The following is a 12,081-nucleotide window of genomic DNA, read 5'->3' on the forward strand; positions in this document are numbered from 1 at the left end:
TTTTCTAGGAAATACCTCATGGTAGCTATAATTAAGTTCAAATCTTTTAGTTAAAGACGTATAAGTTAACTTTAGATGTGGGAATACCTCTATGCAAAAGTTGAGGCACACGTACTGGTAAGCATTAGACCCAGGTCCAGATTTACAACTCCCAGATGGATCATAAAGTAAAAATGAACAGTGATGCATATTGTGTGCAAAATAATTAGATATTGATTAGAACAGGAACTACAACTGAACTCTTTATTCCTACCAGATGAGTACTGTAAACAGAAGAATACAAAGCACATGTGACAGTCTTCTTGCCTTCATTTAAGGCCAGGATACACTATACCAAGTAGAGGATGGAATCTGTGATTCCTTGTCCCTAACTCAGCTTCATAACATTGCAAACAAATAAGGGCCATCAGCCAGGTCTTAGAACGGGACTACTGTATTAAATTTACATAAGTGTTCAGGTCTTTGTCACATTGACCTTCCCTGATGCTCCAGCTGGTGGCCTGGCTGGCCAGGTCTTGCCGCCTCCCTGTGCTTGTGTGTCTTCTGAACAGACCGTAGATGTGGTGTTGCTTCAATAGGGGCCAGCCCCTGATCAGTGTGAGAGAAGCCAGGTATCACATACTTCTGGCAGGAGGTGTCCCAAAGCTGCCTCTGACAGTGTCATACAAGGTGGAGAAGGACCTGGGGGTGTTGGTTGACAGCCAACTGAACATGAGCCAGCAGTGTGCCCAGGTAGCCAAGAAGGCCAATGGCATCTCGGCTTGTATCAGAAACAGTGTGACCAGCAGGTCCAGGGAGGTTATTCTCCCTCTGTACTCGGCACTGGTGAGACTGCTCCTTGAATACTGTGTTTAGTTCTGGGCCCCTTGTTACAAGAAGGATGTTGAGGCTCTGGAGTGTGTCCAGAGAAGAACAATGTAGCTGGTGAAGGGGCTGGAGAACAAGTCTTACGAGGAGCGGCTGAGGGAGCTGGGGTTGTTTAGCCTTGAGAAGAGGAGGCTGAGGGGAGACCTTATTGCTCTCTACAACTACCTGAAGGGAGGTTGTATAGAGGGAGGGAGCTGACCTCTTCTCCCAAGTGACAGGGGACAGGACAAGGGGTAATGGCCTCAACCTGCACCAGAGGAGGTTCAGACTAGATATCAGAAAAACACTTTTTACAGGAAGTGTCATTGGGCACTGGAAAAGGCTGCCCAGGGAGGTGATTGTGTCACTGTCCCTGGAGGTGTTTAGAAGATGGGTAGACGAGGTGCACAGGGACATGGTTTAGTGGCAAATGGGAATGGTTAGACTCGATGATCCAGGAGGTCTTTTCCAACCTGGTGATTCTATGACTCTGTGGTCTTGAGTGATACCTCCTGGCCCTGTCAATGGCAGACTTTACTGTGTACAGTTTTTAAGTTCTGTTCTTGCTCCCTATTCAGGTTAACTGAAGGTCTATTTTCTCACTACAAATGCAACCTTCCTGAGCTGTGAGGTTATGGTTTTGGGAGCAGTGAGATCCCTGCGCTGATATCCAGCCTGTAGGCTCCCAGCAGCACTCCTCCTCACTCTGCTAGCTATAATAACCTTGACCAGTACCTGAAGGGGACCTACAAGAAAGCTGGGGAGAGAGCGTTCACAAAGGCTTGTGGTGATAGGATGAGGGGCAACGGGTATAAAGTGGAGAGGGGCAGATTTAGACTAGACATAAGGAGGAATTTCTCCACTATGAGTGTGGTGGGGCACTGGCCCAGGTTGCCCAGGGAAGCTGTGGCTGCCCCATCCCTGGGGGTGTTCAAGGCCAGGCTGGATGGGGCCTTGGGCAGCCTGGGCTGGTGGGAGGTGTCCCTGCCCGTGGCAGGGGGGGTGGAACTCGATGATCTTTAAGGGCCTTCCAACCCAAACCATTCTATGATTCTGTGACTATAGTTTAAAAGAAAGAGATTCCTTCCGCAGTAGGAGCCCTGATCTAAGATCCACCGCCAGACTTGAACAAACCCTTCCCCGGTGCAGGAGCTTTGTGCACTTGGAGCGTGCAAGGATGATGGGGAAAATCCCATTCAGAAAAGCAAAAGGCAGATGTTAGGCGGGCGCCAAGCAGTTCTTCGACCTGTGCCGCCCACTCCCACCATTGCCGCAGCGAGTCAGCGCGGCTCGTGTGGAAGAGCACCCTGGGAGGGCTGGGGAGGGGGGGGCAGCCTGAGGAAGGGGCACACGGGCGGGAGGCACGAGCGGCCCCGCTCGGAGGGCGCGCGCGCGCGCAGCGCCTTCCCCGCCACTCGGCTCTCCCAGGGCCGGCTGAGGAGGGAAAATGTGAGCGGGCGGCGGCCCCGCCCCGCGCCGCCGCCCATTGGCCCCCGCCTTCTGCCCGCGCCCCATTGGCCGCGCGGCCGCGGGCGGCGGCGCCGGATTGGCCGGCGCGGTTTTGGACACCAAATTCAAAGTTTTTAAAAGTACCCGGCAAAGGGCAGCCGCGCATTCTCTGCCCGCGGTCCGCGGCGGCGCAGCCCTGCAGGTGAGCGCGGGGAGGGCGCTCCGCCATCCCGCCGGCGGGACGGGGGGCTGAGCTGGGGGTGGTCGGGATGGGGGGCCTGAGCTGGGGATGGGGGAAATGGGGGGGCCTGAGCTGGGGATGGGGTGTACTGAGCTGGGGATGTGGGAAAATGGGGGGCCTGAGCTGGGGGATATAGGGGGCCTGAGCTGGGGATGGGGAAAACGGGGGGGCCTGAGCTGGGGATGGGGGAAAATGGGGGGCCTGAGCTCGGGATGTGGGGATATAGGGGGCCTGAGCTGGGGATGGGGAGGCTGAGCTGGGGATGGAATGTACTGAGCTGGGGATGGGGAAAATGGGGGGGCCTGGGATGGGGAAAATGGAGGGGCCTGAGATGGGGATGGGGGAAAATGGGGGGCCTGAGCTCGGGATGTGGGGATATAGGGGGCCTGAGCTGGGGATGGGGAAAATGGGGGGGCCTGAGCTGGGGGATATAGGGGGCTTGAGCTAGGGATGGGGGAAATGGGGGGGCCTGAGCTGGGGATGGGGGAAATGGGGGGGCCTGAGCTGGGGGTGGAGTGTACTGAGCTGGGGATGTGGGCAAATGGGGGGGGCCTGAGCTGGGGATGTGGGAAAATGGGGGGGGGCTGAGCTGGGGATGTGGGAAAATGGGGGGGCCTGAGCTGGGGATGGGGAAAATGGGGGGGGCCTGAGCTGGGGATGGGGAAAATGGGGGGGCCTGAGCTGGGGATGGGGTGTACTGAGCTGGGGATGTGGGGAAATAGGGGGCCTGAGCTGGGGATGGGGGAAGCGCCGAATAGTCGGGACGGGGGGGCTGAGCTGAGAATGGTCTGAGCGCGGGGTCATCGGAATGGGGGCCTTGAGCTGGAGGGGGTGGGTGTGAGGGGCTGAGCTGGGAGCAGTCTGAGCGCGGGATGGTGGGGACTGGGGGGCTGAGGTGGGGCTGAGGGGCTGAGCGCGGTCGGGCTGGTGGCGTGCGGACGGCCCCGGTCCCGCGGCCGAGCCGGGGTGGGGCGCGCCCCGCGGGCGCTGGGGGCGCATCTCCCGCCGGCGGGCAGTGGGGGAGGCGCCGCGCTCTCTGCCGCCCCCTCTTCAGGGGTCTGTGCTGCAGCGCGGGGAAAGCGGGGACCCCCGAAGGCGCGGGAGCGATTCCAGGGGCGTTGCAGAGTCGGGGACCCGGCTTACCGAGCGCCCCGAATCCGAGTTCTGCAGGGGTTTAGGGCAAAAGCTCCTCGAGTGAGGGGGCAGGAGGGGAGTGGGCTTAACGAGGGCATCTCTCCCCAACTCGCGCCCTACATAGCCATGAGCGTACTTCTCCTTTCTTCCAGCAGATGTAGGTATCCGAAACTTTCATGAAACACATTTTTCTAATACTTGAGTTTTTTTCCTACAATTCTACTAGAAGCGTTTAACTCGTGTAAAATATCCGCTCAAACGGGGGAGCTTATTTTTCATGCAGATTGCAAAGCGTGTTAAAAATTATTTGCCCCTTCTATTAAACACGACGGAGACGGCTTCCTTCTCCCCTTCAGCCCTCTCCCATCCCCCCCCGCCAATTGTTAGTATAGATAGCACCACACTTCGGAAGGAGGGAAAAGAAACGGGGCAAGAAAACCTCATTTTTTCTGTAATATCTTTTGACCTCCCATCCTCTTATAAATCGTAGTTAGAAGTAAACTTTATTTCACTTTGATCAGGTTTTAAGGGTTGCTGCTTTCCATTGTAATTTACACATGGATGTGAGCACTCAGGCTTTTCCTGTGCCACCCAGACTTCTTCCCTCTTAAAAATGCCAGATATCTGGCTGCATTAGCACCGTTGCCTCTGGCCTTGGATGCAAACTTAAGGCTACTCTGGCCTGGCTATAGCCGTGCAGGGCTGTGCTGTCCCTCATGGACCCTCTGCCACAGGTGTCCCTTATGGGGACCGCATGTGTCCTTGAGTTCACCCACACATTTAGGGTAGGAAGTGGAGGCATTGGTGTGTACAAAAAAAATCTATACTACTGGAATGGTGACAAAGTAAAAAAATCCAGTCTTTTGGGGTTTTTTTAAAGCCCAGTTATATGCAGCTTAAAGTTCTAATTTCAGAGAAGATCTCGCATAGATTTAGCGTATGACTGACATAATCCATAGTTCCACCAGTTGTCTGTTTTAGACGCTAGAGGGTGAGTTGGGTAAAAGCTTAGAATTCATCATGCAGAAGGAAGATGTGATTGGTTCTTTAGGAAAAACAATTTCTGGTGCAGTTTATGCTGTGTTCTGATAGTTTCCTTGTGCCTTGCAGGATACGAACAAAATAAATCAAACTTTAACCACTCCTTCAAAATGAAATGTGATTTTGATTGTACAACTCTTCATGCTGGGTTTGCACCATTGAAGACTACTATGGAGAAGAAAAGACTAGAAGAATCCTGCTCTTTGAATTATGAGGAAGGCATTTTTAAAAGGTGTGCTGAAAAGCATCAAGAAATACTCTTTAGTGACTCATACCATGGGATCACCAGAAATCTAGATCTTGAAGATGAAGGAAGACCTGTTTATAATAAAGAAAACAAGCAAGTAACCCAGAGACTTGATGAAGATATCTATGAAATGGAGGCACTGGAAAACAGTAAATGTAATGAGGACAGTGGTTATTCCTCTATGATAAGTAATCAATACACTGATGCAATAGAGCATGAGGATAGTATACTTTTGGCTGGGAATCTCTGTGACACACCAAACCATTGTTTTACAAAGGACCAAAATCAAGCACAATTTTCAAAGAAAACTTTGTTGCCAGTGATCCATTATGAAGAAATGATTTGCTCAACTTTGAAAAAAAGTGGTAAAAGAAATCTCAAGTCTTGGGCTGCAGTCGACAGAATTCTTTCTAGAGGAAAGTTTGAACTTTGTAACCTAATTGGAAAGAAAATGGGATTGGATAGAATAGACATTCTTGCAGAACTCTTCCAAAAGAACCTGAAGCATATATTAGCAAACATCTTAAGGCATCTTGGTGAAATAGATTTAATTAAGTAAGTATATTGATCTCATTGGATTTCATTGGGAAAGTAAACAACCTAGTCAGATGGCTTAAGAATTTTTCAGATGTGGGGCTTGTGACATTTACTCAGTGCTTAGTATTGTGTACTAGTATATTGAAACATGCACTGTCAATGTAAGCTATGTTAGATATGGACGATAAGTCTTTTCCCTAGAAGACAAATTGAAGATTATAACTATGAACATATTGCATTCTTCTCCATAAAAGAAAAAGATTACATAGTTAGTCACGCTATTTAGCAAAAAGCTGTTCCCTTTCCTAGGAGGTAACTGATATGTTTGTATTGTCATTGCAGTTTTGCCAAAGTCAGCAAAACGTGGCTGAAGATTCTACGAGAAGATACACGGATTTTCCAAATGTATAGTAAAGCTATTAAAAATATTTCTGTAAGTTCCTGCAGTTATTAGACATTTCAAGCTTAAATCTGTGTCTTTCTGCTATTTTAGGACTCGTCCCAGCCTTAAGAGATTGCCTGAGACTTTCTTAAGCTGAGAACAGCTTCATTGGAGTGTATGAGTTTGTCCTGTTAGGATGCTCCATCTGCACTATCACTTCACTGTTAGCTTGTAAACCATCTTTGGAGCCCAAGAAAGGCTGACAGAGAAGGTTACCACAGGATAGATGCAGATTTTCTTAAGAGCTTCCACATGGTCTGTGGTACAAAGAAAGGCAGGAAGAAGGGTCATTTCCAGCACTGCCCACTGGGCAAGCACTAGAGGCTCTCATCTGAGGCTTGCTTACCGTAGTGTCCCCACTGATGCAGAAGAGAGAGAGCCTGAGAGAAACCACTCAGGTGACTGTGTGACCCAGGTTCTCTGCATGGACTTTCTAGCAAGCAGTCTCTAAAGTGCAACATGTTGGCTACAGATAACTGAAAAACTTCTTTTGTGCTGTGAGCTGCTCCTAATGCCCGTTTGTTGTATGAATTAAAAAATACAAGATCCAACCAGACTGACGTCACTTTACCAAGCCAAGACTCCTTAAAACACTAGGAGAGGTTTTCTTCTTTGAGAGGTGGAGGGGCAGTGAAACAAGGCTTAGGATCTGCCACAGAATAAGGAAGTCAACTAGTTTGTATTTTATGTAGTATTTTGTGATGCTAGCTTGCTGGAATGAAACAATTGGACACCAGTGAACATACATCTGGTTAAGTCTGATTTCCTCCCTGCCACTGTATGACGATTTTTTTTTACTTAAACTGCAAACTTAGAAAATTAGGGGAAGGCTTACTTCTCAGAAAGAAAACTTCAGGAATCCTTGTTCACCAGAAAGAGTTAAAAATGTTGTCCTGTGCTTTAAAGCACTGTGGTGACTAGGTTACATGCTCTGCCTAAATAATTATGATGTTTTAATCTGAAAGTAAGTTGCATCACGTAATAGAAGGTGGTTGGTTTTGATGGTCTGAACCAGGGGTCTGTTCTATGCATTTATAACAGTACTGACTGAGAAAACTAAAGTAATATCAGTGTACTACTTGGTATGACATTTTATTATGGGAAAAAATAAGATTTTTACTTTTATTAAATAAAAATTTGGTATCAGATATATTTATTCTGAAATGTTATTCTTCTTTGCTTTTCATTAGAATGGCACTAAAGCATCCGAACATGCTGCAACAAGAGATTATGTTCTCTACCGAACAACTTTAACTTCCATTCAGAAAGCAACCTTACCAAACAACTTGAGTAAAAAAGGCACCAGATCTAAAGCCTCTAAGAAACACAGCAGGCTGGCAGAGTTTTCTGAGGTAATTGGTGATTTTCCTTGATCTTTTATTTCTCACATCATCTGGCACACAATTAGCATGTAAAGCATATTTTTAAAAGTAGTATCTCCAGTTTGATGTGCTCTATTAGTATGACTGACTATATAGCAGTTTGTAGTATTAGAAATCTGAAAGTTCAGCTGTGCACTGAAGTAGCAGTATAAAACTTTTTGCCTTTATAAACGTATGTATGTCTATAAACAGACATTTAGATGACAAAAATATTTTGGTTTTAACACTTGAGTGATATAAGGAGTCATGCAAGTTTAACTTTCTCATGCTAAATGATTTGGAGTGATAGGTCTGGGTTTGTGTCAAATTATTTTATTGGAGAGAAGTAGGAATTGAGTCTATTTTGTGTCTCAAGCGGAGTGCTCCACAGCTGAGGTTTCTGGAAACATTTCTTTCTGTTAAATTGTTTGTTTTAAATGAAATTCACATTTTTTTCATTATTTAAATGAAAGTTAACTAAATTACCGTTCTTGGTTGAGGCTTGGAGGATTCAGGAGGGCTGTTTCTTCTGCTGTTTTGTATTTAGTGTCTCTGAGAATTAAATTTAAAATTTAAATAATTTTAAACTTGCTACCTCTATTCCAGTCCAAAGCACCTGCAGTTATAGAATGATTACTCCTCTTCAATCTCCATTAGAATTTGATTCAATCAGAACTAGGCTAAATTTTTTATTTGTCTCTCAGGTGGAAGAAATTATAAAATGTTTTATAACTTTATCGGGGAATGTTTGGGGTGTTTTTTACCCTATGCTTAAAGTTTTCTTTATATGCTTTTTCCAACAGGCTGCCAAGACCCTGAAAAACACTGAAAGCTTTAAAGTGTGCCATCGCTGTGGCTCACCTGCTAAGTATGACTCCTATGTACAAAGAGCAGTGTGCAGTCGTGAAAGTTGTGGCTTTGACTATTGCACAAAGTGCATGTGCCGCTATCACAGCTCCAGTGACTGTATGAGTGGCAAACCAGTGAAATCCAGCTTTAAGCTAGGGCCACTTCCTGGGACGAAGAAAAGCAAACAGAATCTACAGCGATTATGAGCCACCCATCCCAATACAGATTGTCAGGTGTTCCATAAAAGCTTTTTTTGGGCTACACACAAAGAAAATCAAACAAGAAAATACTGCTCTTCTGCATTTAAAAAAGTTTATTTTTATTATTCCATTGTACTGTTTGGTCATGTCAAAATTTCTAGGAATCATCACAATTCTCAGTTTTTAGAAGTCATACTAATTATAAATTTAAAAGGATTCTATATATGGGTTCTAGTGACGTTAAATACTATTTTGACAATGTCTATAGCGTCCCAGTCTTCAAAACACCTCACAATAATATTGACTAAAACAAAAGTTTTGGCAAGTAGCCGAGCCTAGCAATTCTTGAATGCTACAGGAGGGAAGTACAAACTGTATTTTATTTAAATGTTTACTCTTGTTCAAAAGTCTTTTTTTAAAGCGTTTATAGTGAGAATGTCAAGTGAAGTCCTTTTTAACATAAAATTATGAGGAAGTCTAGATTTTAAGGATTTTCTTCAAGGCTTTGCCTTAATTTTAAAATGTGAAAGGTCATAATGCCATTTTTTCTGATGGCTCTCCTTATGTGAATATTTAATTGTTACTCTTCCTTCATTTCTTCATTTAGGAACTGCCAGTTTTCCTTGAACTGATGTGATACCCTTTCACACTTAAAAAGAAAAAGTACTGTATCTTGGCCATACTGCTAAAAAAATTTTGTTGGCCATTTCTTTCCAAATCCTAAGGTAAAGTTTTAATGTTTGTATATACATGTAAATAGTACTTTAAATATTATTAATGTTTGTCTTGTAAATGTGAAAATAAATTGCTGTTTTCCACAATTTGGTTGGCAAATCTGGACTTTTATTTATCATCCTAAAAGATTACTTTTTGTATTAATTTCTCGATTTTTTTTTCATTTTTGGTGCTTTTTTGCATTTCTCATTTTTTCAACATTTAAAACAAATCTCCTGGTTTCATAAAAAATGTACTGGATCCATTCTCATGCAATATTCCTGCAGCTTACCAAAGGGGTCTTAGTAATTGCTGATAGTTTCTGAACCAGTGCATTAAACGGAATATTTTTTTAATTGGCTGAATTTATGCTGCTATAGTGGAGCTGGGTAACTGTCTGTAGAGTCCTTGTCATTCCACAGCAAGCTTTCAAGAAAAGGACTGATACGTTTTCTGGAAGTGTCTGAGGCTTATGTGGTTTTTTTTCCAGTTAGTAGAGAACAGACCAGGAAGGGCGCATAGTAGGTCCTGCTCCTTGACCTGGGACAGCAGCTATATGCTGCATAGCAACTTTTACTGCAGTTGCTTGTTTTCTAATTGTGAACAGTTGAGCAGGACCTCTGGTGTTACGCTTTTGTGTGGCAAACTTAATCTCCTATCTTAAATCTGAGACTTGAAATAAGAGACTGGCTGAGTTATTTCAAGAACCTTCTTAAGTCTTGCCTTACTGATATTCTCAAGATCTATGAATGAAAAGCCGAGTTCTCCCATCTTATGAAAGTTTGTGCTGGTGGACCATGCCACCTTTACCAACCAGTCCTATACGGCAGGCCAGAAGAATGATGTTTGCATAGGAAGTAACAGCCTTCAACTACTGGATATTGTCTCCAGCATTGTTTATGAGATGTGGAAAAGGCAACAGTCAGGAGTATGATACGCATGCAACCACAGTGCATGTAGGCTGGACACAGATAAGTAACAAACATAAACAGAACTTTGTTTTTCATCTGTGTCTACTGAAATACCTGTGTCCTGAAGAGCATGGAGATCTTAATGCAATCTGGACAGAACTGCCCTTTTGTATGCTGGTTTTGAGAAATGTGGCACAAGTATCCGCGTTCAGGCTGGTATAACAGAATATGAAGCATCTTGAATGAAAATGTCTATTTTGTAGCTGAATGTGGACATTACAAACTTAACTGGTTTGTCTTTTCGAGTTTTGAGCCTTACTAAGGAACTGTCCACTATCTTGTGGGCCGAATAACTTGTACACAGAGTAAGGACAACTGCTTGAGGTTTTTTTTCCTGTAGAAATTCTGCTCATGCAGAATTGAGCTACATTGTTCCAGTGGTCACAGCTGGAGGTGAACAATAATGAGAAACAGATATTTTTTTCTAAGTTCTCAGTGACAAGAGGTAACTACCTTCTACCTGAAAGCTTCTAAGGAAGCTTTGGCTAAGCTGTAAGGAGTCTGCTGCTGATTATTATGGCTGATCCTTGGAATGTTGCCTACAAACTTTAGTGTTAATCATAATAGACATTTGAGACTGTAGCCTTCAATAGGTGGATAACAGCTCCTTAAGGGCATTGACCTGTTACTAATGCAACTTTTTTTATGCAAAACTTCTGAAGAGCAGCATGGACACGTGTGGTAGCCATGCAGCTTTTTCTTCCTTTCTGGTAAATGGTGTATATGTTCCTGAAAACTGTATGAATGTTGATCTCGCAAATGCCAGAGAAAAACAGAGTGAATAGTCCATCTCCCCCAAGTAGATAAGCAAGACAGCAGCTCATTACAGAGAGGGAGGGCATTATCTGGTGCCCCCACTAGTGCTAAGGCAAGCTATTTATGTGTGGAAGGTGGGACCAAAGCAGTAGATACAGATTGTTGCTAATGTCTGTGCTGACCTATCTTGAACGTGCCTTTGATATATGATCAATGTGAGAGCATACTCAGCACAAGTGAAAAGTGAGGCAGTTGCTGTATGGAGATGAGTTGTTCCCAACTACAGCTGTGTTATCAAAACCACTTTCAGACTCGATGACTGGCAGCCCCAGTAACATTGCAGGAATGTGATAAGCTTCTTACCCACATTACAGGTGCCTTTCAGATCTACAGAGGGTGATAAATATCTGCTGGCTGAAGAAGTCACCACCCAGCTGGTGGAAGAGTATGGATTTCTCCCAGCTACTTGCTTATCTCCAGGCATGGTTCTGCATGGTGAGGAAGGGTGGGACAGTTCTCTACTCTGCAGTTCTCTGCAAATTGCTGTGACAACCCTTTAAAACTCCCCTAGGCTTGAACAACTCTGGAGCCAGAATATTCTTTAATTTCATCCTGACTCTAGCTGGCAGAGATAGGGATTTAGAACTTCCTAATATCAATACTGAATATCCACATTTTGCATCTCTCCTCTCTTGCACTTACAATGTTTGGGGTTTGGGTGGTTTTTTTTTGTTGTTTGTTTGTTTTTTGTAAAATCCAAGTAGCTGCTCAGTTCATACCTAAGATATTGAAGATGCACTTAACACCTTTTTGAAAAACGTTAAGGGTAATTATCTCTGTTGTCCCACTACAGAAACCAAAGAAGTTGGAGAGAAATGTCAGATAATGATGATTAATCTGATCATATAGTAACTTGTGAAAGCAAAGACAAGACTGTGTGCACCTATCAGTGTAATTCATGCTCCAGGAGCAGCCTTTGTGCTGTGAGGGTCGTAAGACACAGAACCAAAACAGGACACCCCCCTCCCTTACTTCAACTCTGCAGCTGTTGGTGCTTTAGCATATGACACAGTTCGGCTGTTCACCTTGGAGGCAGATTTCTAATGTGTGGCAAAACTTCAACATGTATCAGATATGATGTCACTAGCAAAAGACTCCACGGCAAAGAAGCTAAATTTTAGCGTGTTGAAAGTGTCTGTGCAAAAGTGTTTAAAGACCAAAGTTATGGCACTAATTACTCAACACCACCACCCCCCAGAATATTTGATAGTAAAATCTATAAAATCTGACTTA

General features: G+C 44.6%; 1 protein-coding gene across 1 annotated transcript; it reads left to right on the forward strand.

Moving 5' to 3' along the window:
* The first annotated feature begins 1,103 nt into the window (after positions 1–1,103).
* Positions 1,104–9,147, forward strand: FBXO5 (F-box protein 5). The gene is given in 8 exon segments (XM_069850871.1): positions 1,104–1,128; positions 2,047–2,303; positions 2,306–2,497; positions 4,781–4,790; positions 4,793–5,513; positions 5,838–5,928; positions 7,128–7,289; positions 8,102–9,147. Coding segments are annotated over 8 exon segments (1,710 nt in total). The 3' UTR covers positions 8,354–9,147.
* Positions 9,148–12,081: the final 2,934 nt, after the last annotated feature.

This window comes from Phaenicophaeus curvirostris, chromosome 2 (genome assembly GCF_032191515.1).
Source record: "Phaenicophaeus curvirostris isolate KB17595 chromosome 2, BPBGC_Pcur_1.0, whole genome shotgun sequence".
Lineage (NCBI taxonomy): Eukaryota > Metazoa > Chordata > Aves > Cuculiformes > Cuculidae > Phaenicophaeus > Phaenicophaeus curvirostris.